The sequence below is a fragment of the Epinephelus fuscoguttatus genome, linkage group LG19, assembly GCF_011397635.1.
Source record: "Epinephelus fuscoguttatus linkage group LG19, E.fuscoguttatus.final_Chr_v1".
NCBI classification, from domain to species: Eukaryota; Metazoa; Chordata; class Actinopteri; order Perciformes; family Serranidae; genus Epinephelus; species Epinephelus fuscoguttatus.
Window position 1 is genome coordinate 4,899,742 of NC_064770.1, and position 22,746 is coordinate 4,922,487.

At 42.2% G+C, this 22,746-nt stretch overlaps 2 protein-coding genes across 6 annotated transcripts in view; both read left to right on the top strand.

Moving 5' to 3' along the window:
* LOC125878864 (uncharacterized) overlaps window positions 1-1,195 on the top strand; it is a 489,748-nt gene extending 488,553 nt beyond the window's left edge. For both annotated transcript variants that reach the window (XM_049560328.1, XM_049560329.1), the window contains exon 2: window positions 293-1,195. In XM_049560328.1, the coding sequence (XP_049416285.1) occupies window positions 293-1,175 (883 nt within the window). In that variant the 3' untranslated portion in view covers window positions 1,176-1,195. The remainder of the gene's footprint in view (window positions 1-292) is intronic.
* The window catches only part of rbfox1 (RNA binding fox-1 homolog 1), a 567,561-nt gene that overhangs the window by 239,388 nt on the left and 305,427 nt on the right, over window positions 1-22,746 (top strand). The gene's annotated exons all lie outside the window — the stretch shown is intronic.

The window sequence follows — 22,746 nt, forward strand, 5'->3', positions numbered from 1 at the left end:
CTGATTGGTTAGGGAAAAATCAAATTCCCTCCCCCTTGTAAATTGCCTTCAATGGAGGCGATGTCAGACTGAAGGTTCTGGAAGCTTCAGTCTGACACTCAGGTTAGTTATGGATTGAAGTCTGCCACGAATTCCTCAGAGATGGAAACGACAGGCTCTCAACCTTCTGGATGTCCTATTTGGACATGATTGAAATCTTGTTGGGGCTCATCCGAGCACCCAGAGAGGGTGACCGGATGCTACACTTGGCAAGCATTTGAGCAATGATCCCATGGTGCTTTGCTTATGACAGGATGAATTATGCACACTACATTCCCTACTACTATGTTCAGATGTCTCAGCTGCCCATCACACACCCAGATGTGTACATGGAATCCATGAAAGGAGGCCTCTCTGTTCAACTGGGCTCCACCTATCCCTTTGGCCGAATTCCTTTTGACCAAGCTATAGAAGAAACAGTGAACAAAGACACACAGATAGCTGGAGGGACAAAGGGATTCAGTTTGAAGCCAGAAGCCATGACCAAATGTTACCTAACGGCAGAGTACAGAAGCATGTACCTCAGACAGATGAGAGAACTGATAGGTCTACGCATGTCCAAACTGTCCCAACCAGATCTACAGAGTTCAAGGATCAAGAAAGATGAAGCAGATGTCCAGTCTCTCATTGACCTCATGGAGAATAATTGGCTCAATCCTATGTGCCCCTGTGAGACTGATTTGCTTAGCCTTTCCACTGGCTCCATGGCCCCACGTGATGTGACCTGGGATCTCTTGAAAGCTCTTGAAAAAGGAGATGAGGCCTACCAGGTATTCAAGCAAACAAGGTTAGATGAGGACCCACCATCTTTCAAATTCCATGACAAGATGACCAAGCAAAGCCTGAGGACATTCTCCAATGTCAGCACAAAAACATCTCATGGTAAGGAAGCACAGGAAGTTGTTCTGAAGGCAGACAGAAAACTGCTCAGCCACATGATCCTTGTGGCTCAAAGCAGGAAGCTGAATATGAGGGATGTCTTTGCCCACCCACTGGGTCCACTGCCATGGGCACTGGCAAATGCTGATGGGTACCTACGAAAAACAAACAAGGCTGCATTGCCAGAGAGCTTGAAAAGAATGTGTCTCCTGCAGAACACATCCCAACCCTATCTACTTTCATTATTGATGGGATGAGCCTGGTCCAAAAAAGGAATGGCAACAATAAGACCTTTGCACAGAGTGAGAGGATTGATATTGGTTTTGATGTCTACCACCAGACGTTCATCAAAGATGCTGAACGACTCAACAGAGGTGGAGACACCACTCACCAGTACAAGAACTTTGCGAGGGGACATCACATCCAGCAGTGGAGAAAATTCTTGTGCAGTCCCACCAACAAGACCAGTCTTATGAAGTTTCTGGTTTCAATACAAGAAATGCTGCGTGGCAAGGAGGTTTACATGACCTGTGAGGAAAGCTGCTACAAGTTGACAGAAGATGAGCGTGACGAAGTAGCAGAGTTGCGCTCCACACATGAAGAAGTTGACACCCGTCTGCTCCTGCATTCATTGCATGCAGCAAATACAGGCTCAAAGGCAGTTGTCATTACAGCTGAGGACACTGATGTCATGGTGCTTTGCAAAATGCCAACCTGTACATGCGTGTCAAATGGGCTCACATGTATAGACGTGCAGGTTACAGACCTGCAGTAACCCAAAACTGCTTTGAAATAGGGGAGTTAGATGATGAGAGAGGAGCATTACGGTGGTATTACAGACTAAGCATGCAAATTTCAAATTTGTTCATAATATTGTCATAATGTTTTAACATTTATAATCTGGTTTATAATATTCAAGTAGTTCATTACCTCATTGTTATAATCCACAATAACCTGTATTTGTATTGTGTATCTAAACAAATATATAAAGACCAGTTTGTGACCTGTCTGGATTTGGTGTTGTCAATTTCTTAGTAAAAATGCCCCTCTAACTTATGGCTCATAATTACGTCTCACAATGAAATAGAATGGGTATCTTATCTTACTATATAATGACGAAAACTCTGTCTGTCTGTGGGTGTGTCTGTGTGTCTGCTCCACGTTTTTCTCCTCACTGACTTGGTAAATCCATGTGAAATTTGGCGCAGTGATAGAGGGTCATGGGAGGATGCGAATGAAGCAATATTACATCAATTGGCCAAAGGGGGGCGCTAGAGCAACCGCGCAACGCAACTTTGTAGGCATATGACCACACATAATCTGAGGGGACCCCTCCATTATTGATCCGATCAAACAAAATGGGGGCGCTAGAGAACTAATTTCTTATCTAGGCCTAATCGCCATATTGATTTTACTAAACTTGGTAGAGATGTAGAACAGGACGCTTCAAGGTGACTGGAGAAATTTAACTCTAACTGGCAACTGGGTGGCGCTATAACAACAGAAAAATGCTTAAAAATGGCTAAAATGTGACCAATCGCTGTGGCTCCCCCTGTGGCCGAATGTCACTGGAGACGGTTAAGGTGAAGATCAATCCGGGGCGCTTCTGCATGAACCTGCTTTGTACTTTTATGATTCTGTCGCTCTTTAAATGGAGGACCACACATATGTTTTGCCCCGTACGAGGGAAACCACGCCACCAAATAAAAGAAAATGATCAAATAAGCGAGGACGGGACAAAACGAGAGTGAATATCGGCGTTGCTTATTCCAGTTGGAAAGAACTCCTGAAGGAGAAGGATTTCACAAGGGATGCGGAGGTTGCCTGCTTTCTGCTAGACAGGTAATTCAATCTGGTATTTTAAAATCATTTTGGCTGCATGTTTGCAACTACTTTTCCCTCTCGTCTAAGTTCGAGTGACGGCTACGTTTAGTTGCTAACGTTATCCTAGCCTTGGCTAACGTTATCCCAGAGCTACAGCTAAATGATTAGCCTAGCCTACAGCCTAATCTGTTGATTCCTCTCACGCTGCTGCGTAGGCTGCCACCCTCTCCTCCTCCTCTTCCCTCTGGGTAGCCGAGACACACCTCTTCACCTGGCTGTTCCTGCACTGTTTCTACCACCTCGCCCCTTCCTCTCCCTGGTCTTCCTCCTCTCCCTCTCCCTCATCTCCCCGTGTCCTGTGGAATATCACTCTGGAATCACAATCTAGAATTTGACCGCTGATGTCAGTTACTTACCATTTTTACACACTGAGGCTTTAATTCTTCTGTTACCTTCACACTGTGTGTCATGTTTGTGTGTTACCACAGCAACCTCTGACACATGCCTTTGTTGATTCCACAGCTGTAATTGATTTTATTTGTATATAATATTAATGCTAATACAATCTAGGGGCCATAATTTCCACAAGAAAAATCCTTTAAAAAATATGTTGATTTCTTTAGATGGTGTTTTTTTATTTTTAAAATATGTTTTTAAGTTTTTAAAAATGCTCACCAGTAGAAGTGAAAGCCAACCCTTGATTTACACTCAATTGACATTTTGCCTGCTACATTTGTGTTTCTTGGATGCATGGTGCTTGTGGTCTGGCACCTTGTCTCTACATTTTTATACAGCCCCGACCTCACCTGACTGCTGTGGGGGAACAAGCCCATAAATGTCCTGAACACAGAAAATAAGATTAAAATAAGAAAATACAGGCAGAGGACATATTCTCTGCAGATAAATACTCCACCACACACTGAGAGGAGGTCATAAGTGATGTTTAAGAGGGAGTACTTCTGTATGAGTCCATACTTGTACAGTTTACCTTTAACCATAACCTTAACAGATGGATAGCTGCAATGCAATCATAAAATGGAAACTTTGCAGAATCGTTAATGTCTCTTCTGGTACCTAAAGCCCAGTTCAGACTGAAGATTTGTTGTGAGATGAGTTGAAACAGGTTGCATTGCAAGCAACTACTTGCAATACCTGCACCTTTCTGCAAAGCCTTAAAATCTGCTGGTTCACACCAATGCAACTAGATGAGACGGTGTACCATCTTTGTGCAATAACTCTCTATACTTCCATTCTGATTAGGGATGCACCGAAATGAAAATTTGTGGCCGAAGCCAAATAATATTAAGTGCTTGGCTGAATACCAAGTACCGAATACCGAATATTGTTGTTTAGTTTTTCATTAGTGTTTGCAGATGAACCCCCTCCAGATTAGTGTTGTCAGGGTACCAATATTGGGACCCACTGTACGATACCAATGAAAATATCATGGTTCTGAGTAGTATCACGATACCACAGTGAAAATGAGGCAGATGTGCCTTTTGTAATTTATAAAAAGATAAATCACTTTTCTATAACACATCACTGATATTTCAATGGAATAAACTACTTATTGACTTATTCATACTTCAAAAACAGCATCAATGAGTGATGAACATAGGGGGGATCAAAATAAAATAAATAAATAAAATAAGAATCAACCAGCCACCCTCCTCCCCTGGCAAGTCCCTTCACAAGTAAAGAACAGTCCCTAAAGTGCGGTGAGGTTTGTGGGCTGTGAATGGCTCGTTTCTCCTCTGACACATCACATACCTGTGTTCAGCTGGCTCGGCTGTTCAGGTATTTCTGGGCAGTCCACACGCCAAGAAGAGGATATTATTGGAGCCGACTTCTCCGTCGCCCAGTAAGCCGATGGCCGGCGTATTTGACAGGAATGCATTACTGTCTGTGTCTGTGACCCCCGTTCAACCCACCCAACCGATGGGATTCACCTTTCGTTTCTGCTGGTGGTTGAAATCTGTAGGCTGCTCACACAGCATGCTGAATGATTTAAGCCTATTTTGCTCGCTCAAAACTATTTTTAGTCGCAAATGCGAGTGTCGTGACGGGCGGATCACCACACTGCCAACATTTCACTCCGCCCATCACGGCTTTGATTGCGTTATCAAAACACGCCACTATTATTCGGCCTTGCTTTTAACTTATTCCACCGAATACCAAATGTGTGTTTTTTTGCAGTATTCAGCCGAATATATTCGGTTACCGAATATTCGGTGCATCCCTAATTCTGATTTCCAGCTGTGGCTGAATATGGGGCATGAGCACATACAGCAAAAAGCAGCAACCCACCATTCGACACCAGCATAACGTTAGGATGGAAACAGAGGGCTTGGTGGGGACGGAGCACCTACCACAGCAAGCAAACATGCAGTCATTTTGACTTGACCAGCTGACTTCACCACAAGCCAATTGGCTGTTGACACAGGTGACGTGCTTTACGCTCTAAAACCAGCCACCAGCGAATTGTCCAGTTGATTTGCCAGCTGAGGTGACACCATCAGCGGGCTTGAATCAAACTCAGAATGGCCAGTTCACACTGCAAAAATGTTTTTGTCTCATCGCGAATCATTGGTCTGAACTTGGCTGAAGTTAAACTAAAGCAGGGTCAAGTAGAACATGTGCAACCACAGCTTTTCATCCATCGTTTGTTTACTCGGGAGATTCTGGCAGAAAGATTACAGTCCATTTCAGTAGATCACACAATCCGCTTGCTTCTATGTAATGGGCTGTGTACTGATACTCCTTCATGTTATGTGACAGTGATGAGGGGTACTGACAGTCACTCGGCATCTATAGCACAGATCTCTTCCACTGCAATTCTAAGATACAGAACCTACATATTAGAGGAGACAAAGTGAATACAGTCATACACAGCCATATACACTACACATAACTCTCAAAACTATTCAAACTCCTACACATTAATTGCTTCATAATTGACATCATTGAACAACACCACAAAAATAAAAACATATTTTTAGATCTACATATACAGTATATTACTAATAAGCAATAGATATAATGCAATATAATGCCTTTGGATTTGAGTTCATCTCGTGTGCAGTTTGAGGCACAGAGCAATGACAAGGATATTGCACATTTCTGTAACAGTGCCCTGCAATGCATTCGGGAAATAAAAAGAGAAGCATCTGACAGCTTTGTTCATTGAAAGGCTGGATAAAGAGCTTCATGTTCACATCCAAACCACGTCCATATTTCTGTGTTTCAAGATTTGTTGACGAGCCAAGAAAAAGGAGCTGTGCCAAAGCGGTGGACTCTCAGCCCGTCCTCTCTACAAAAACAGCAGTGTTGGTCTTTTTTTCAGCCATCTTTAAATGGAATAGTGCATGTTTACACTTTGACACATTCTTGTGAATCTGTTACGAATGGTTTGATTGTTTGTGTTTCATGAACCTAGGCTGAAAGTAAGGGGTGGAAAATGTCTATTATCTCAAGAGGAAAATTCAAAAAAACATTTGCTGTTCCTTCTTGTGATCTAGTCAGACCTCTGGATTTTATATGGGACAAAGTACTGTAAGGTGATGAATGGGTTACTAAAACTTGGTGAGGAAGGAACTCTTGTTAAGACTATACTGTGTGTTAAATGAATTGTGTGAACGTTAGTCAGGCTGTGATCAATGATTTGGTGATCACTTTAATGTGTATTACAGTAGTAGAATTCCAGGGTGGGACTTGGTGATAGAGGTGTGGCCTGACGGCTTTGGATGGAAACTGCATCATGTTATTGTACTTCAGTTTGTCTGAGAATAAGTGCAGTGTGCAAACAGCAGGAGTTTCACTCAGTCTAAACTAACATTACTGTTGGGGGCCTTACTTGTGCTACCGGTTGATGTTTTGGGACTTGCAGTCAGTTTTTTTACTGGCTGACAGGCTAAGAGTAGTAAGAAGTTTTGAAACTGTGAGGACAAGTGCCACACAAATAAACATATGAACATTATTTTGACTAGTTTCCAACAAGTTTATTTGTGTCTAAATAGTTAAAAATGTCAATAACTGAGGGTAAGTATCTAGAGGGGCATGCTTTCCAGCAGTGGACACTTGATGTGCAAGCCACTGGATGGTGTAACAAAAGATGATAAAAGGATGTCCTCCTTCCCTGAAACATGAAACACGTACAAACACTTCCTGGCTGCATCTGATTGGATGAACACTTTTACTGGTGAGCTGCCTGCTATGGGACTTAAAACCAGACCAACATGGCGACTCATTTAAAAACATCTGAGGCAAGAAATAAGCCATGCAGTTGCTTAATCTGTCTTCATTTTAGATTGACAGTGTTTAATTTAGAAAAGTTTCTTTTTGGAGTTTCCAGAGGTAGCAAGTCGTGCTTTACATCCCTGATTTGCATAAAGTAGCCTAGACCTCAACTTCATGCAAATGAGGAGCTGTCATCGCAATGCCCCGTCTCTCGGAACACATTGCGCTACCAAAATACATTGCACGGCTGCTTACATCGGTTTTCTAACAAACATGTAACATTGGTTTCCACCTTGACAATGTAAACAACATTATCAACATAGTTTTTTTTTGGGTGGGGGGGTGGGGGGGGGGGGGTGTTCAACATAGTTGTTAGTAATTAGTCACTAGCTCAGGGTCAGGATAATTATAATCCTTTAGATTTCTCCATAAAGAATTATGGAGTTATCTACTATATCTTCTATGATAGATATATTGATGTGACAGTTTGCTCTTAAAGCAATAGTTTGCTGATTTTTGACCAGCTTGGAACCATAACAACATGAGTTTATGTCAAAGTGAAGTGTGTTTAATTTGCCAGCACATAGATCTTTGATTTTTGCTGCCTCTTGTGCTGTTGCTCGAACTGTAAACTGTACTTTCTCAATTTTGTGTGCTCACTGCCACCACAGACACAAAGAGCATAGAAGCGGATTGTGAGATAGAGCTGCCTCTTTTCTCTTTCTATCTCTCTCTCACTCCCTCTCCAACACATTCTCACTCCGACCTCATCACATATCGGCATTTGCTCATGGACTTTCCATGTCAAGATATGGCATACAGGGTACCGTTGGTGAGTTGGTTGTTGACATTCTGGGACGCCGTGTCAACTTCAGCCTGTTACATGCATTCTCTGTCTTCAAAATACACCTCTGTTTTCACATGATTTGTACAGTTCGCATACAGTCTCTTTCAAAGTAAATGGACGACATGGGTACAACACAATTGGTGCTTTTTTTTTCTTTCAAAACAAATGCACATGGTTACGCTTAGCCAACACGCGCACATGGTTGGGCTCAGGGGGAAAAAACAGGGTTTGGCTTTACAATCACATGGAAGGTGAACACCAGCCTCATGGCTGAAACTCTGTGGTCACTGGACCGTCCACCACCCCTCTCACCCACCCTGCTCAGATTTTCGCCGTCTTAAGTTTTGTTGATGTCTTGCCGTGTTTCCCCCAATGCTGCCCGGTGCTGTTAAACAATAATGCTGACCGGCCGCGTATTACGCCGGCATGAAAGGATGTCCTTTTTTCATCTGTGTACAACACCGGAAGTCACTGACCGAGCTCAGGTTTCCGATTACTTCAGAGTGAGACTGGGCTGCTCTCTTTTTCTCTCTCTTCAAACTCCAATCAAACAGTAAAACAAATCAACTATAAACCAAGATTCTGTCATTGCATTGCTTTTGTCTCACCTCAAATGTTTTCTGAAACATATTTTAGTGTACTGTTTAGCTGAAATATCAGTTTGTGAACAGGAAGGGAGTGCCATACCGTTTCCTGTATTGTTTAAATGGATGCTGAAAAAACTAAGATCAAACGGTAAAGCTAGGCAGTGCTGATCAAATAAAGCAAGACTCAATTACTGTGTTGCCCTTTTCTTGCCTAAAATGATTTCAGGAACATATTTTAATGTACTGTTTAGCTTTAATAGGATGTGTGGTTACTAGCTGACCACCGTATCGTTTTCAGATGGGCAACTTGCATTATATCACCCATTAGTGGGAGTGTTTATTGGTCTGGTCTGGTGCCAGTGCATTCTGGTAGTAGCAGGTTTTCTACCTCATGAGCGAAAGCAAATGCCACAGACCTTTTTGTCTGTTTTCTCTGTTTTCATGTAACATCTCTTTCAGAAGGATTTATGTCTTTTGCTACACAGATAGACCCATTTTGTAAAAAGATCATCTTTCCAGCAGTAAAATAGTAATTTAAATACCTGTGTGTTTTTGCTCAAGGATTTAAAGGTCACAGCATAAAGGCTGTGCTTTGAAAACAAAAACCCAGAGAAAATGTCTATGATCTTTGTTTTGTCCAAAAAACTCAGTTCATGTTCTCGCTTAACTCAGTTTAACCCATTATATGCTGACGTGCTTCATAAAGACTCCATAATTTTTTTTGATTTGATTTGATATACAGTACAGGCCAAAAGTTTGGACACACCTTCTCATTCAATGCGTTTTCTTTATTTTCATGACTATTTACATTGTAGATTCTCACTGAAGGCATCAAAACTATGAATGAACACATGTGGAGTTATGTACTTAACAAAAAAAGGTGAAATAACTGAAAACATGTTTTATATTCTAGTTTCTTCAAAATAGCCACCCTTTGCTCTGATTACTGCTTTGCACACTCTTGGCATTCTCTCCATGAGCTTCAAGAGGTAGTCACCTGAAATGGTTTTCCAACAGTCTTGAAGGAGTTCCCAGAGGTGTTTAGCACTTGTTGGCCCCTTTGCCTTCACTCTGCGGTCCAGCTCACCCCAAACCATCTCGATTGGGTTCAGGTCCGGTGACTGTGGAGGCCAGGTCATCTGCCGCAGCACTCCATCACTCTCCTTCTTGGTCAAATAGCCCTTACACAGCCTGGAGGTGTGTTTGGGGTCATTGTCCTGTTGAAAAATAAATGATCGTCCAACTAAACGCAAACCGGATGGGATGGCATGTCGCTGCAGGATGCTGTGGTAGCCATGCTGGTTCAGTGTGCCTTCAATTTTGAATAAATCCCCAACAGTGTCACCAGCAAACACCCCCACACCATCACACCTCCTCCTCCATGCTTCACAGTGGGAACCAGGCATGTGGAATCCATCCGTTCACCTTTTCTGCGTCTCACAAAGACACGGCGGTTGGAACCAAAGATCTCAAATTTGGACTCATCAGACCAAAGCACAGATTTCCACTGGTCTAATGTCCATTCCTTGTGTTTCTTGGCCCAAACAAATCTCTTCTGCTTGTTGCCTCTCCTTAGCAGTGGTTTCCTAGCAGCTATTTGACCATGAAGGCCTGATTCGCAGTCTCCTCTTAACAGTTGTTCTAGAGATGGGTCTGCTGCTAGAACTCTGTGTGGCATTCATCTGGTCTCTGATCTGAGCTGCTGTTAACTTGCCATTTCTGAGGCTGGTGACTTGGATGAACTTATCCTCAGAAGCAGAGGTGACTCTTGGTCTTCCTTTCCTGGGTCGGTCCTCATGTGTGCCAGTTTCGTTGTAGCGCTTGATGGTTTTTGCGACTCCACTTGGGGACACATTTAAAGTTTTTGCAATTTTCCGGACTGACTGACCTTCATTTCTTAAAGTAATGATGGCCACTCGTTTTTCTTTAGTTAGCTGATTGGTTCTTGCCATAATATGAATTTTAACAGTTGTCCAATAGGGCTGTCGGCTGTGTATTAACCTGACTTCTGCACAACACAACTGATGGTCCCAACCCCATTGATAAAGCAAGAAATTCCACTAATTAACCCTGATAAGGCACACCTGTGAAGTGGAAACCATTTCAGGTGACTACCTCTTGAAGCTCATGGAGAGAATGCCAAGAGTGTGCAAAGCAGTAATCAGAGCAAAGGGTGGCTATTTTGAAGAAACTAGAATATAAAACATGTTTTCAGTTATTTCACCTTTTTTTGTTAAGTACATAACTCCACATGTGTTCATTCATAGTTTTGATGCCTTCAGTGAGAATCTACAATGTAAATAGTCATGAAAATAAAGAAAACGCATTGAATGAGAAGGTGTGTCCAAACTTTTGGCCTGTACTGTATTTTTGAACATGTAACAAATAGATTAAAAAAGAATTACAAAAAAAAAAGAAAAAAAAGAACAGCAAACATAAAGCAAACACAAGATGCACAAATTCTGATAAACAACATAGATAAACAATAGAAATAAACATTACATGTTTGAAAGGGCCGAAATTTACTTTTCCTTTGGGGCCAATTTTTCAAAATGAGTGGGCCCACGCTGGTCTCTCTGCCTTGCTTGATGTGATTGGTAGTCCCGTAAATATTACAGAGAATGAGAAACAACTGAACTTCTAAGTATTCTATTATCCACACTTTGTCACACATGCATACACGAACACATGCCTGAAGACACACACACACACACACACACACACAAACACACACCCTTTGACAACTACCTGAGGGGCGGGACTTATTGACTGAGCCATGGACTCATCAGAAGATTGTTCAGTCGGGCCACTCGCATTAATGGTGAAGTAAATTGAAAAATGCAATCAATGATTGGAGTGAATGCTTGGCGGTAATGATATCAGCGTGAGATAATCCAATAATTGCCAAGCTGATGTATTCTCTATTGGTATTTGGCCGCTCTGCCTGTCACTATAAAGTATGCTCCCCTTTTCTTTCCCCTGGCCAAGAGAGGAAGGCAGATTGAGAGAAAGGGAGGATACAGCTGCTATTTGAGTGGAGCTAATGAGGGATAAGGCTTTCTCAGTATAATGCACACAAACTTTCTCTCACTATTCATTTAACAGTAGGTAGCCATGGCTGTTGGAGGTGACCGCAGAATGTGAACTCTTTAAGAAATAGATTTTAGCACAGATGGGATGCTAGACTGTAAACTTCAACCATTTTCCAAGGTGGTGGACCCGGTTGTAAGTTTGAACTTGTTCCTTGCCAGCAAAATCAGACTTGTGCTGCTTCCTGAAACCTGTTGGATTAAAGTTAAGAAAGCCATGACTTGGGGGTAATGCTGAGGTAATATTAATAATCTTATTAATGTCACCCCAATTCCAGCTGAGAACAACAAAGGAGTTACAATAAAATAAAATAAAGGAGCTTTAATCACACTGAAAAAAACACTTTAAACTCCAGAAGTGGTACAGTGCAAAAAATAAGAGTAAATTTTAACATGCCAAATCAAACAATCTGACCACTGATCTTTTTTAAATGCAACACATTTTTTCACAGGTTTAATTAAGATAATGACAAAAGACTTTTACATGCACTCAATAGATAGGCTATATTTCTTTCAAATTCATTGCTGCAAACCAACTCAACACCTCCACAACTAGCATCTTCACCTGCATCATCAACTGACACCAGCCACCAGAACAGCTGACACAACGATTGGTTTGCACAGCCAAAGAATTTCTGCACAAACCTGTGGATACTGTCTCAGGGAGGCTCATCTGCATATGCATCTTCCTCACCAGGGTCTTAACCTGAAAGCAGTTCCTCATCGTAAACGACTTGTGCCATTGGAGATGTCCTATGGTGGTGAAATGAACATTAAGTTCAGGGGCAGCAGCTCTCGTGGACATTCCTGCAGTCAGCATCCCTCACACTCCCTCGAACCTTGGGGCATCTGTGGCATTGTGTTGTATGATCAAACTGAAACAACAAAAGTGCTGGGTTTAAAGTTGTGTTCATTGTAGAATTATACTATAATGTATCATTATTTCATTGTGTGTTGTGTGCATTGTATGGCCAGAGGTATTATGTATGTTTGTTGGTCCATCCCATTTTTATGAATGCAATATCTGAAGGGAATTCCTTCAGTTTTGGTACAGTGGTCCACTTAGACTAAATGATAAATTGACTTAATTTTGGTGGTCAAAATGTGACCTCACAAACACTTTTTTTTGCCATAATTCAAGAGTTAATATGCTAATTATGACAAAACTTAACACAAACTGTGTGATGACATTTCATATCCAAAAGGTCAAAAGTCAGCTTCAGGGTGACATCACAATGCTCTGCAGAAACACTTTTCTTGTCATTACTCAGTGTCATATCTCAGGAACAGAAGGGGAGACATTTGATCAGATACTGAATTTGTGACACTAATCTTGAGTGTCCACCTTGAAACTGTGCTGATTGTATGAATCTCTAATCGCTAAAGCTGTGTGAAGCATCCACATTTGTTTCTGTAAAAGACAGCTTGTTGATGATGGTCCCCAGTCTTTCAATTCTTGCAATTTGTAGAATTTAATAACATCTGTGAACTTACATTTTGGAGATTTTTTTTTCTCTCAAATTTATCACAATCTTGTCTTTGATGTTGTGAAAGCTTAAGGTAGGTTGCTTCAACATTCATTGTAAATGTCATATTTTTGTTAAGGTACTTTGGAAGATGAAGTGCACAAACTAGACATAATTGGGGTCACCACTACGCATGGCACCAGGTATGGAATGAAACTCCTGATTAGGGATGGACTCTTTTTCCAGAGTTGCCCAGCATCAGAGGCAGCATTCCCTGGTTGATTGCTGGTGTTGGAGAAGAGATTTCTTTTTGTTGTCTGTACCCAATACCCAAACATCAGAGCAGAGAGTTAGGAGTACTTAATCCTCTGGGAATAGGATCCAGGTAGGGTACTGCATGGTTCCTCTGGAGGAGTTCAACACCCACACAAGCAACAACACAGGGATCCAGAGGGAGTTATTGGTAGGAATGCCATGCTTTATATGAATAGGAATGATATTGTGGCACTGGACTTGTGTGCTAGCCATGGACCGTCCTTAGCAAACTCAAGCGTTCAGCATGAGGTAGTTCTTGGCCCCAACACAACTTAGGTCAAAGATTGATTTTTAGCTTAATAATGTTGCTATGTCCTGAGTCTCTGACACATTCAAATCTGAAAGGACAATAACTTTTTAGTTTTAGGTTCATAAAATGTACTCAGTTTCACAAATGTGTATGATATTACTACCCAGACAGCACACATACATCTGGCTGACTTCGGCCCTATGATCAAGTTTAGATCGTTAAGATGTAGCAGGGAGAGCGTTTGCTCATTGCCTGAGACGTTGGCCTTTAATCGAAAATCACCACCACGTGACGTTCAAATGATCAATAAAAGAAGTTGCGCTCAGTGGGCGCTCCTTCATTAATATTCATATGCTTTGTTAACTACAACGTTTATTCATTTAGGTCGGACCTTTCAAACTACAAAGATTTCACCATTCAATGTGAGAAATCAATGCTAACATTGAAAAATAGCTGACTGTTACCCTATTTTGTGTGTAAGTGTGCACAATGAAGAGACAAAAGTCAGTTTGAGAAACTTTATTTTCAAATTTCCACAAACAATATCTGATGGCCAGTCCGCTTCTCCTGGCAGCCTGCAAGAGACAGAAAAGACGATGAGCACGTCACTTCAAGAAACAAATCCCAACTTCACCACTGTATTTTTTTTAGCATTTCAGCTGTCTTTTAGCCAGATTGAAGGCTTTGGGTCCGTTACTCTGCTTCATTTAGTGTTGAAACTGTTAAATAACGGGATCCAGCGTTAACTCCATTAACTGTTAACAGCAGCTCAACAATCAGTCCTTCATCTCGGAAAAACAGTGGTTTCAAAACTGCACTATAACCTGTAGCCACTGGGTCAGTGTGCTTTGCAGAGGAGGAGACCTCGACTGATAAATTGCCCATAAAATCACATTAACAACATATCGAAGGCATCCTTAAACTTCACTATTTCACCTCTACGCTCCTCTCCGCTCCTCTCACCCACACTTGAGCACCCGTTCTGGGATACACAGTGTTGGCCCGCCCCGCCTTACCTCCGTGCTCCTCTCCGCTCCTTTCACCCACACTTGAGCACCCGTCCAGGGCCCCGGAGGTCAGGCCGGGGGGCCGCACGGACCATAGGTGGCAGCTCCGGGCACTTCCACTTTAACCCAAAACGAGTGTTCACAATAACCAGATGAGCAGATAACGTCAACTAGGGAAAATAAAATGAAAACACCACGGTTGCAGCCTGTTAGCTAACATGAGCTAAACCGCTAAACTAGCTAACAGCTAACAAAAGATAATGTTAGGTGGTGGGAACATGTGCTACAGCCTACACCCAGTCATGCCTTGCCACTCACCAGGAACCTCTTTTAACAGTCACAGAAGAAACAACATAGCTATTTTCTGTCAATTTATTCCAGTTAGCTTACCTGAAACCAACTGCAATGAGATGCTGTGTCCTGCGAGCTCAGTTCTAAACAAACACCGCGGAGATGAAATTCCGCCTCTGTGGCGACTTCCGTATGTGGGCAGACATTCTACAGGACTGGGCTGACCCAAAGCCGATGTAACAGAGACGTTTCTTGAGCTGGGACAAAAGAGTATTAAATTTAAAGATATCCGCCCATGTGGCCGACGCTTGTCAGACGTTATAAATTCAGGGCCAATGTGTCGTCCTCAGGCCGACGTCGGCCAGATGTATGTGTGCTATCTGGGTACAGACATTCCTGTGATCTTATGTGGCAATGTCTGCTGTGAGAGCACATGCTGTATTCACCCAATGTTGATGATGACCCAGTGTTGTGATGGACTGGGGGCTCATCCTACTCTCCAATGTGCTATGTGTGAGCTCAGTCCTGCATGTTCTTTAATGAAGCAATAGGAGAAGATATTCGGTCTCAGTTAATGTAGTTTATTAAGCAGTAAAGGAATAAAATTACAGAGCTCTGGGTCTCAACTTCAAGTCCCTGACGAACAACAAAGGTGTGTCAGTTCACGAAGTCTGACCTCCTGTCCTTTCCCTGACCCAGTATATTTGAGCGTAACAGAGTGTCATTGTGCACGCAAGGCGTTGTCCTCTTCTCATTGGCAGTTCCACTTCCTCCTTCACCACACCACGCCCCTGCCTCGTGTTAATCTGACTCCTTCCCGCTGACAGTGGGGGCGTGGTTCCTGTTTTGAAAGACAAGAGAACAACACAACTCCCTACACGTGCTGTACCTTACTATCTGTACATCACTTTCTATTATTTTTACCATATATGAAACTAATTATCTAAGCATTGCGGTATGTGCTCCTCAGATTTCATGTCTCTTCCTCTCCTGTACTTCTCCGCTTCTGCAAAGCAAACACATTCAGATCAGCTGAAATCATCTTAGTATTCTCATTGTTCACACATCTAAAACTTATATAGTGAAACACAACTGATAGTAAAATGCATAAAATCATTCTATTCCCAACAGTTGCTTTACTGTCCAGGGGATGTGCCATGTTGAAAAATATTTCCCTACCATCTTCACATTTACCTCACTCGAGACAAGATTGTGTCTTGTTCATAGTCTCAGTGAGTAAAAGGAAAACATAAAAACTCCTGTCAGAAAGAAACAGAATAAATATTTAAATTTATCAAAACTATTTAACTAAGTCCTAGAGTTAGGAATGACATGCCCCTTATGGTGACGGTGGATCTTAACAATTCTGGTGAGCCCCCTGACCATTCAGCCCATTCTTTTTCCGATGTCAGCAATGTCCACTGCTTTGTCAGTAATATCAGTGTTAGACACCTGATGCCAAAAGCCAATTTTTGCGGTATGATGATATGCTGCCGGTCAGTAGGACGGCACCTGCTGCTGTGGTATGTTACACCACTGGACAGCGTCAGGTTGAAATGCAGCTGGTAACAATGTAAGGTTAGGAGCAGGAAAGTCCCCACAGGCCAGACGGGAGGGGTGATGGATGGGTCCAACAAACCCCAGACTTTCACCTGGGAGGCCAGTGTTTGCTTCCTGTAAAGCTGAACCATGTTTTTTTCTAGACCGAACCACATGCTTTTGTTGACATCCTTGTTTTGGTCGTGACATCCCAGAACGTCAACAGCAGACACAGGAGGATAGCTAGTGTGCATTATGTAGACATGAAGGGCCACTGACAAAGCTGCAATATGTTAGGACTTGGGATGAGAATGTGTTGGACCATTCCTGTATCAGTACCATCAGCACAACCACATGATGGTTCTCAAAATCCACTGGCTGCATTAAAATTGAGTTTTATGTGAATATTCATGGTCCTCAGAGTACAAAGTCCAGTGGTGCTTCAGACTTTTCTCAAAGGCCCACTCAATGGACCTTTTCCTTCCTAATGCAAGGGAGGGATTTCAATGGCTCTATTTAAACCTAACTATAATGACCACTTACTACCAATAAAATTTCTAAGAACAGCATAATTGCCACTATGTTTTTCAAGCAACCTTTGTGCCATGCAGTGGACACTGCAGCCTCTAGGAGTCGCTAGCAGGGCTTTAGTGGGTATTGTTTGTCCTCATATATCTCCTAAGCCCTCTCCCCCTCTCTCTCCATCTTTCAACCTCTCTCACAGACTGTTATGAGCTGACTGCAGTGGTTGAGGTACAGTCTCCCACTGGGGCTGCAAGCATTCTTGCTTATACAGCATCTTCTCACTCATTCTTGCTTTCCACCCCCTCTCTGTTTCCATCCCTGCCTCCCAGCTTTCATTCCCAGCAGGTTTTAGAGTGGCGTGCAACATACATTCATAAATAACCTACATAATACTCTCCCATAACTGCAATATTTAATAGAAGAAAAAAATGGCATAGGTGCAACATACACAAATGGTCTTTTTCAAATACTGATTGCACTGATTTGCTAGCATACCTCAAAACTTTTTTTCACATTAAATGCCTATCACTGCCTCTACATATAAATGCATTTACTGTGAAACATTTTCAACATTTTCAAAAAGTGTTGTGTTACAATCAACAGTAGCTTTACGCATTACAATTTACTTATCCCAGCAAACAAATAAGCAGGAAGCAGTTGGGCTGTGATCACTAATAATGAAGGCAATATAGGAAGACTGCAGAGGATTAAAACTTAAATGAATGCAGTGGAATATAAATATGTCCAAACGTTGATGTTTTACATTTCAATTATTGTACCTATGGTAATGCTGACTAAGAATATCCACAAGTTGACAGATGCCCACAGCGATGACTGCAGGTTTGAGTCATTAACAAATTGAATAATCGAGCAATCTCATCATTGTATGTCTCTGCAAACTACAGTTCCATTACATTTGTACATTTCATGGATATCACATCAGCCTTTCTGAGATGATGTAGTAAATGGGCTGACTTCGTCATCAGGAGTTGGAGGGGATGGTGGATGTTGTAACACCTAGGCAAGATGCCTACCAAGCTGCAGACCACTGTTTGAAATGAACAAACAACAAAACTGGTTGTTTTTAAAGCCAATCATCACTGTCTTTGCAGCGCCTTTTAGGCAAACAAATGTGGGTGCTCTTCAGCAACCCATAGCTATTTCCACTGTGGATAGTGCCACGAAAAGGGTTTGTACCAAGCTCATGGAGTGTCCACAATGGCAAGTTGTTATCCTTTGAAGAGCATGACTGTGAGTCAGAAAGTGTCACAGCAGCTGGCTGTTGAGATTGCATTATTTCTTCTGGCCAAGCTGAGGCATTTGTTTTCAAAAATGGCACTACAGTAACAGTCAGTGTTCAATATACCAATACATTTCTGGGCAATCTGGTTGTCAAGCTGTTTTGTGTTCTGGACTTACCAAGAAGTGGCTAGAGTTGTACAAATCTACGTTATTACAAGACAGAATATTAATACTGGGTGGTTTATTTATTTAAATAAAATTAAACATTCTACAATGTCTGCACATAGCAACTATGAGATGTTTAAAGGTAGGAAAAGGTTTTGGTCATTGCCAAAAACAAAAGCTTGAAATCCTTAGCCCCTTTTACACTGCCAGATTTTCTGTGAATGTTGGGCCATTTTGCCGGCAAGCTGCGAGCGTTTAGACACACAGAGCCGGATTGGTGGGTTGATCCGAGGTGCCCAATTTTCCGCCTCGTAGGGTAGACATATTGGCAGAACCCTTTTGGTTTAAACAAAACGAGGCGGCCTTCCACGATGGGAGGGGCTGTTGATGACTTGTGGGAGGAGCTGTTGTCCACTGGCGGTGGATAGACAGGAAACAGGTGATGGCAGGAATGAGCAGCTAGTAGCAAGAGGGAAACGCAAACCTGACAGACACTGTAAAGATGAGCACCTGGGGAGACAAGGAATAGCGCACCCTCCTTGCCCTCGCAAACTAAGAGCCCATTAACCAGCAGAGGACAGGGACGATGAAGGACGGGCCAACTTATGAGAGAATCGCCAAAGGACCGACCAGCTGCGGCTTCCCTCGGAGTACGTCACTGTTTATGTCACACGCTGAGCTACAAGTTTTGTAACTTGCTCACACCCCCCATTGCACCGAAAAAACAAACAAGTAAAAATAAAACAAATAAACAAAAGTAGGCAGGATTTTGCTGCACTCTCCGATTTTGTTTTTATACTGCCAAAGCTGAAAGAAGACTGATTGGGCTTTCCTGCACTTTTGCACAATTCCTGTTTAAAAAGGGCTCTTGTCTTGCATCTTGAACTTGATGTGCATTTTATGTTGGAAGGTTTTGCACACAAATGTTAGTGTTTTGGCATTGGAATTTTGGTGAATCCAGCGTCATGGCTCGAGTCCAGCCTGCAGTGTTTCGTGTATCAGGCTTTTCAACACACTTTTGGTACATTTGTGGCTCGCACGGTGGTGCACGTATTGCTCACTTAGATACGGGTTGGGATCAGAAAGAACACATCATTATTCATTATAGGTGGGCGTGTTAGTGGCTGTGACAATCATGGCCAATCACAGTTGTTTTATCCCCTTTATAGGCATGGCTCTTCACACTGACAGTTTAAAAATCATGTGAAGGGTTGACGGTATTTCAGGTAAAGATATAGGATTTTAGAAAGATATGACAAAACACGTGTTGCTCACACTAAGCTATTAACCCTCTGCAAGCACTGGTGTAACAGACAACTGGGACATACTGTGAGTCACCAAGGTATCAGACCAGCACAGTTAAGGAAATAACCGCTGTGCACGCAAGAACAATACAGCGCAGAGTGACCTGCACCTTTAATCATGCAGCAACACCAAAATACAGAGACTATGCAGTAGCCTTCAGCGATGCAGAATTAAGTCACATGACTTGGACTTGAACCTTTAAACCTTTGCTTTCTGATGTCTTTCATCCCATCATAATCAAAAGAAGCTGCTCCTTGAAAAAAATCTAAACTTGTCCTGAAAGTGTTTTACTATAGAAATACCACAGCAGCACTGAGAGCCTACCATCAATCACACTACGATGACCTGCCGGCTGACTGACACCGTGTCTACACAGGAGATGTAGCGTAAGCAGCAGCAGCAGCTTCAGTGTTCTATCAGTGTCTACACAGGATGCCTTCAGGGACAGTGTTGAGTGTAGGTCACCTATGTTTTGGCAGTGCTCAGAGCACAATACTCAATCACACATAAAATGGAAGAAATAGAACTGAAGCCTATAAATATGTTTCAGGACACGTTTACACACGTATAGTACAAGTAAAACAAAAGCTGTTGCGCTGTCTATGGACAGAGCTGGACTAAATGATACAGATGCATGTCTTTTTGTAGATGAGACAGAAGACTGAAAACATGGCTGAAATACCTATATGTGCTGTTTTAGCAAGGCAGTGGTGTGTGTGTGTGTGAGATGTATGACAAGCCACATTGTCTATCAACAACAGTTCAACCTACAACACACAGAGTGGTTTAAATGATATATGTAATGAGGTATTTTTATAAATCAGTTTTAACAATGCCATGTTGTTTGTTCATGTTAATACAGTATCGCCTCTTAACCCTTCATCGTTCCCACTGAGAATTAGCAAAGAAAAAAATGGGGCAACTTCGGAACAACGGGACTTCGGGACAATGGATTTAATATGGTCGGAACAATGGGCTGTTGGACCAATGGGCAGACCCCCTTTGCCTTTACGATAAACATTGTAATTGAAGAGGACAACTGCCCGCCGAAACCCATCTGACTGGATGAAACATAGAGAGAGATGCTGACATTTTGCTCGGTAGCTCTGATCTGCTATAAAAACCCACTTAGGGAACACCTAGGCCCTCACTTGCTTTTTTATAACACTCAGACAGAAGTTATTCCCCAAATCTGAGCGCAAGAAATTATTTGGTACTGATAGATTGACATCTGGTTGGCAGCAGCCAGCTTCTGTGGCTGAATGGCTGATTCTGTAGCTATTGGTGTGAGATCCAGCCCCCTCTATAACCCCTGTGTCATTTCTCCATAGGCTCCCTCTCTCTTGCCTCCTGTCAGACTCATTTGGCTTTCATCAGCAGACTTATTGGCATTTTTCTTTACTCCAGCATTTTCTGCATGGCTAAGGTGTAAAATGTTGCGCAGGGCTTTGCATGTACAGGAAGTGTTGAGGGCAGCAATTTTGTATAGGAGCTGGTGTCACCAGCATGTGAGTCAAGTTGAGCATATGAGTTTCTGTACAGCTACTTCAAGCACCAAGGTGAAAATGTCTTCCCCACATCGACTGTGCTACAAGAACAACAAAAAAATTGCGGCCAATGTTGGCCAAAACCTAAGTATATCTCCTGGAGATAAACTTTTGGCCAACATTGCCCGCAATTTTATTTTTCATTTTGCCTGTCAGGGATTCTGTAGCATAAAAGCGTTTGAGGTTTGTGAATGTCGACTGGGTGTGCCACATTTGAAAATCTGTACAAAGATTTCTGAAGGTCTCTCCATATCCCTGCACCTTTTCAAGTGATTGTTCAACTGTATGCTTTGTCAACTCTCATATTTACACACGAATTACACACCAAGGCTGTGTCCAAAATCACTCACCTGTTCATTCATTCAGATACTGAATTGGTGACACTAGTCTTGGCTGCCCACCTTGAAACTGTGCTGATTGTATAAATCTTCTGTGCTGTTGAGGTGAGATGTTTGTGAAGCATTTATGTATGGATGTAAACTATATGTCACCGAATACATTATGTCATGTCTTGTCTCACCTGCTTTTCATCATCCCCCTAAAATAAAATAAGATAAAATAAAATAAAAACTATGTTATATATTATGTATGTGTGGTATGACTAACGCATTCCCCAACCTCTTCCCTTCGGTTTGACCTCATTAATGAAATGAGGAAACATATGATACAAATATTAAAACCACCTACGCTCCCTCCGTCTTTCCCTCTCCAGTCCTGGGTTAAGCACTGTCCTAATGTGATGCAGAAACATGTCTCTCTGGGGGTCACACAGAAAAGCATCAGCATACAATCAGAACAATTTTCTCCACCATTCTTTTTCCACCCATTATCTCTCCCTTCATAATCCTCACAGGGTTATCCCCTGTCTCCCAAATCAATGCTGAAGCTATGGAAATCATAGCAAACCCCCAGTAGGCAAAACCGATGAGGGAGCTGACAAAGAGAGCAAGAGGAAAAAGCTGTAATAAACAAAGGAGAGAGGTTGGCTGGATGTAAAGATTAAGGAGGTGTGTGGACGTAGTAGTGGGTTTATGTACACCTGAGAGAGAAACGCATGGCAGAGACAGGGGAACAAGTGAGCTGATCTAAGCAACCTCCCATGTTTTTTGTGGCCCAAAGTGGCAGGAAGAGATAAGTTTGATTTTGGCAAGACTGAAGAAAATTACTCCACAGTTTTGTAAGGGGGTGTCAGTGAAATGGCCTCAGTTTATGTTGAACTGAAAAATATCGACTGCAGGACAGACTGCTGAGGAATTTGGCGCGGATATTCATGGTCCTTAGGGGATGCCTCTGACCTTTAATATTTCTACTTGTACAGCAGAAATTCCAAAATGGAGATTGTAAATCATAAGAGGTTATACTGTTTTTTACTGACTTACAATGTGTGTAGACCTTCCATCAATGACCATTTAGCAGAATTTGAGCAAAGTATTGAACCAGTTCTCTATGACAGCCTTACCCAATATGGCAGCATAAGTCAGTAAGGAATGTTTTTGCAAAACCTGGTATTACATTCAGTGGCAGTATACATCCAATGGGAATGTTTTTTGTAAATCTTCAAATGCGGCCTATTTGCTATGACTACATACAGAT